At 48.0% G+C, this 5,738-nt stretch overlaps 1 protein-coding gene across 1 annotated transcript in view; it reads right to left on the reverse strand.

Annotated features, from left to right (window-relative positions):
• GALNT16 (polypeptide N-acetylgalactosaminyltransferase 16) overlaps positions 1–4,868 on the reverse strand; it is a 34,145-nt gene extending 29,277 nt beyond the window's left edge. The window contains exons 1-2 of the mRNA XM_010074386.1: positions 4,693–4,868; positions 774–872 (exon numbers count right to left, since the gene is read on the reverse strand). Of these exons, the coding sequence (XP_010072688.1) occupies positions 774–872; positions 4,693–4,868 (275 nt within the window). The remainder of the gene's footprint in view (positions 1–773; positions 873–4,692) is intronic.
• Between the last annotated feature and the right edge of the window lie 870 nt (positions 4,869–5,738).

The raw sequence follows: 5,738 nt of genomic DNA on the forward strand, positions 1-5,738 counted from the left end.
TTGTGGTACAGATAATTGCATGCTCTGGTCTGTTTGGGGATGCTGACAGGCCCTATGCCACCTATTGACTTGGTTAGATCTGGCCATTGCTGATGATACTCAGATATGAGGAGACACTGGTACAGATGGCAAGTGTCCTGCAGAAAAAAAAACAGGGTCTGTGCACAAAGCCCCAGGGAGGATCTGGTGGGCCATCAGGTTCAGCAACTGTTCACCAGCAAGTGACTCTGAGCACCTGCTCAGACTGCAAGGGCTTGGTCTCCATGAGACTTTGAGTTCACCACTTTCTGCTTGAAAGACTTGTGAGCTGTGCCCCCTGCCCTCACTGAGCCAGCCCCAGCTCCTCTAACACATGCTCTAGTGGGGGGCTGGTGGCTTATCCCATTTATGAAACATAGTCCTTCCTAAGCCCCTTCACTCAGTTGCATCTAGCAGCCCACCATGTGCCCTTTGGTCCCCCCCCTCTTCCAAACCAAGCTCATGCAGACTGCTGCCACTGGTGGACACAGGCCCTGCAGTCCCTTTCCTGCTGCTAATGATTCCCACCATGGGAGCTATACAGCAGCTAACCGCAGATATGTTTTGTCTTTGAAGATACACCCACACTGCCAATCCAAGCCCCTTACCTGTCCTAGTGGGCCAGCTCAAGGGCAAATCACAAGCACTTGGGGGGCTGCAGCCACCCTGCTCACCCAACTGCAGGAAGATGCCCAACCCTCCACCAGTGCCCTTCCAGGCACCATTGTTTGGGCCCAGCACCCCCTAAAAAAAACCTCTTCACCGTGCGGAGCAGGGTAGAGCGTGCCTCGTTATGGAAGGTGATGATGACGCTGGTAGCTGGCAAGTCTGTGTCATAGCGTACAGAAGTGCACCTGCAACACGGGAGAGCAGAAGTGTAAGCCAAACATCACCCAGCAGCTGCCACTGCAGCAATGTACCTAGAATTTCTAAAGGAGAAGAGAATAATATGCTAAAACCAGAAACAGCACAGTTGAGCTGCAGCAAGGGAGGTCTCATCAGTCCCTGCACCAAGGCAGGCAGAGCTTAAAAAGAACTTGGTCTGTTGAAAGGCAAAGTTTTGAGGATGTGATACCTAAACTGACAATGTTGCATGCTGAGGAGGGCACATGGGTTTCACGGGGAACAAAGGTTCAGCATCGTGGACTCTAGTCCCTGGATTGGCCTGGGATTCATGTAAATCTTGTTTATCCATGCACAGGATATGCACATCCTAAGGATGCATGGACCTGCTGCACCCAGGCATTGCAGCATAAAGCACTTCAAATTCTTTGGACACTGGACTTTACAGAAAGGAAAACACCAGGTACTGCTGTGATCTGCAGCAGGGAGCTGCTGAGGCTCAACCCTCATACCTTAGCTGGCAATGGAAAGCAATTCCTCCCATCTTCTCATCTGGCTTTGTAATGTTAGGTATATACATTCATTCTCACATTCAGAACCACGGATTGTCTCAGGATCAGCTTGTACCAGGGCTGCTCATACCCTGTGGAGAACAAGGATTCACAACTCTCAGATGTGAATCCTGGATCCAATTCTGGCAGCTACCAGGAATGGCAGATTTGGGCTGATCTCCTCCAGAGTGTCTGCCTTCTTAACTTCCAGACAGTGTCAAACAGCAGTCACTCTGCACTAATTCCCTGCCCGATGAAGAGCCCACAGCTGAAATTGTCACCTAATGTTTTAACAACTCAAGGTCACGAACAGACTGAATTCATCCTGGGAAGGAACACAATTCAGTTCCTACAGCCGCTGGTTGTACTTACGCATTTACTTACTGTTCTTTTATGGCTATTACTAACCTATTACTGTTTCCATCATCACATTTAATCCTACTGGTTTATTACTTTTTCATTGCAATATTTTATTAAGGGGACAGCAGCTTCTTACAGCAATTTTCAAACACATAAAAAACCCTGATAAAGACTAAAGTGAAGAACCTGAGACCAGACAGGAGACATACCACAATTATTATTGTTTCAAAATAACTCCATGATGTAATGCATATAAAATCTATTAAGACATCAGGATGTGGAAAAGCAGCAGAGACTGGGATATGTGTTATTTGGGGAACTCTTCACAAGATCTCAGCATTATTACAAGCATCACAGAGGACAAGGACAAAGTTTGTGATTGAAAGTTGTCCCTCTCTTTGCTTTGGATCAAAAAAACCAGCTACATGCCAGGTCAGAAGGAGCTTGTATGATGTGGAGTCAAGTATGCCCAAGCTCTGCTTGGGTGCCTGAAGAGAAAGTGACATGTTAGTGACCTATTGATTTTCTACTCCTTAAACAGAGAGTCAGGTTCATTTGTGACACAAGGATGGGCTTTGCACATGTAACTTGTACCAGCTGAAATAAGTCCTCATCCTAAACTGCCATCCCAGCAACCATTCCAATCATGCTACAAGACAAGGTACTCAAAACCAGCTCCCTCGTTCCCAAACTGCTACCTCTGCAAAGGAAAGAAACATGAAAAAGGTTTTTCTGCTCTGATTACACACTGCTTTGGATTCACCGTTGCTGAAGGGAATCCTTGCAAAGCTGGGGCTGAAATGGCCATATGTGATGAGTTGACCCTGGCTGGATGCCAGATGCCCACCAAAGCTGCTCTACCACTCCCCTTCTCAGCTGGACAGGGGAGAGAAAATATAACAAAAGGTTTGGAGAAGAGATAAGGACAGGCAGAGATCATCCACTAATTACCATCACGGGCAAAACAAACTCAACTTGGGGAGGTTAGTTTAACTGATTACCAATCAAATCAGAGAAGAATAATGAGAAAATAAAACTAAATCTTAAAAACATCTTCCCCCCACCCGTCCCTTCTTCCTGGGATCAGCTTTACTCCTGATTTCTCTACCTCCTCCCCTGCAGTGGCACAGGGGAACAGGGAATGGGGGTTGTGGTCAGTTCATCACACATTTCTGCTGCTCCTTCCTTCTCAGGGGGAGGACTCCTCACACTCTTCCCCTGCTCCAGTGTGGGGTCCCTCCCATGGGAGACAGTCCTCCACAAACTTCTCTGATGTCAGTCCTTCCCACGGGCTTCAGTTCTTCACAAACTGCTCCAGCCTGGGTGCCTTCTGTGGGTTGCAGTCCTGCAGGAACAGGCTGCTCCAGCATGGGCTTCCCATGGAGTCACAGCCTCCTTTGGGGGCATCCATTTGCTCTGGTGTGGGGTTCTCCCAGGGCTGCAGGTGTATCTCTGCTCTCCCGTTACCTCCATGGCTGCAGGGGCACAGCTGCCTCACCATGGACTGCATCACGGGCTGCAGGGGAATCTCTGCTCTGGCGCCTGGAGCACCTCCTCCCCTCCCTCTTCACTGGCCCTGGTGTTTGCAGGTTGTTTTTCTTGCATATTCTCACTCCTCTCTCTGGATGCAATCCCTGTTGAGCAGGTTTTTTTCTTCCCCCTTCTTAACTATGTTATCATAGAGGCACTACCACCATCACTGATGGGCTCAGCCTTGGCCAGCGGTGGGTCCATCTTGGAGCTGGCTGGCATTGGCTCTGTCGGACACAGGGGACGCTTCCCGCAGCTCTGTCGGACACAGGGGACGCTTCCAGCAGCTTCTCACAGAAGCCACCCCTGTTGCCCCCCACTACCAAAATCTTGCCACACAAACCCAATACACCATACATTTCCAGGGAATCCCATACATGTTGTTCTTCAGACTGAAGTGCCCAGACGAGGCTTTTCACAAAAAGCATGCTCTGCATGCTACCACAGGTCAAAATAAACAATAATTCACCTTTGAAGTGAGCTGTTTGTAGGCCAGAACATGACAGAAGATTAACAGAAAGCAGCAATTCTGCATGGCAGGGAGACTTGTCAGTAACGCAGGACACAGCACCGCTGCCTCTGAGTCACTGGGAAGCCAGTCCCAAGTACTGGGCTGGGGAACAGGAGCACAAGACTTTCATCTCACAACCAAAGTCCCAACTGCTTGCATTCACAAAGCACCCTGATGGCTGTCAGTGCTGGCAGGCTCACAAAGCTCCATGTCTCCCAACATCCTTTTCACAGTTTCCATCAAATTAGCCGCCTGGTTTCCCGTTCCCAGCAGCTGCACAGTGCTGCTTTGCAGCCCTAGGTAGCATCCAGGTTCCAGCCCAGATAGAGAAGCACTTCAGACATGGTTAGTTTCCTTCTATTTTTTTCTCCATTGAAGTAGGCTGTTTTACACTATCCTATCACTATAAACCCTACAGTTTTCAAGGTACAAAATTGTTTTTTTGTACTCCAGACACTACAAAATAGTTACCTGAGCACTATTAGCAATTTAAAGATGAGTTTAGCCAGCAGAATAAATTCACCCCTGGTGAAACAAGGACAGAATTATGAACACCTTGCAAGCCATGAAATATTCACTGTATTCAGACGTTAGTTTCATCAAAATAAGAGTCAGATGAGCAATTTGAGCTGCAATGGAGGGGCTGTGCTGAAACAACAAGATGATGCCTGGACCTGGGAAAAGAGATGTTAGAAAAGTAACAAGTTGGGGTCCAATTAGTCAGTGGTCTCTGCACATTTGAGACCCTTCCAGATAAACCATGAAATACAGTGAAGTAATGGACCAACCCTGATGAAATTAAAAAAAAAAAAAAAAGTTTGTCAACACTGTAGAACAAAACAGCAGCAGTCATGGCTTGGAGCAAGGGCTGCACAGTACCTGTAGTGCCTTGTGTCCCGAATAGGCCGATCGCTGCTGAGTTTGTCACTCTCTAGCTGATTAAAAGCATGCTGGCGGTATGGGTCTTCTCCAGCCTTCAGCAGCTTTGAGGACAAGTAAGCCTTTTCGTCAAAGCCCCTCCAGCTGTTCTTCTCTCCTTGGGGAGCCCTTGTCATCTAGAGCAGAGATAAGCATCAGGGAGAGCAGACGACTCATGTTCAGACACAGGTAATAAGTTCAGACGCACACATGCTAAGGCAGGCTGTTTGCCACACGTCTAGAAGTGGCTCCACTATGGGGGAAGGCAGGACAGGCAAGAGCTTGGAAAGGAAAGCAGGAAACCCTCACAGGTGTGGTGTTATAAATGTTTCCGAGGAAAATTGCAGGCCTCCCTATCCTTACCGACAGAGCTTGGGATGAAAGCTGCTGTTCCCAATAGCACAGGCACAGCCAAATTCCCTTTATCACTCGTTACGCAGAACGTGCAAGACTGAAGGCATTTGGAAACCCTTCCAGGCAACGCGGGCTTGAGAGCAGCCTCCAGCCCATGTGGCTGAAGCACAGTATTTTGAGGAAAAACAGTTTCAGCCTTTCGGCAATCGCTATCACAAACAAACACAAAGGCAGTTGATTTAACATGTTCCCTGCTGTGCCTTGCCCAGCTTTGCCCAGTCTCACAGAAGTCCGTGATAAAGCTGGAAACTGCATGTGACTGTCTCCAGTCCCACACAAGACAACTGGACCATCCCTCTCCTCTCTTAATTTTCCTCTAGCTTTCCTAGGTCACAGAGTCAGTGCAATGTCAGCACCTGAAGAGCATTCACCAGGGCTACAGGGAGGGAGGACGGGCACAGCCCTAGCCTGTGCTGAACTCTTCAAGATGAAATTTTGCTTGCAAACAACCTAGAAACTGTAAAATTGTATTTATAAAGCAATGGGGATTATTTATACAATAAAAGCAGTTTAACAAATTGTGGTAGCTATTTGATAGACCAGATCATGAAGAACCCGTGAAATGCTCCCAGCCTTGTCTGAAGGAGTGCTGG

The sequence above is a fragment of the Pterocles gutturalis genome, unplaced genomic scaffold (assembly GCF_000699245.1).
Source record: "Pterocles gutturalis isolate BGI_N339 unplaced genomic scaffold, ASM69924v1 scaffold17952, whole genome shotgun sequence".
Classification (NCBI taxonomy): Eukaryota; Metazoa; Chordata; class Aves; order Pterocliformes; family Pteroclidae; genus Pterocles; species Pterocles gutturalis.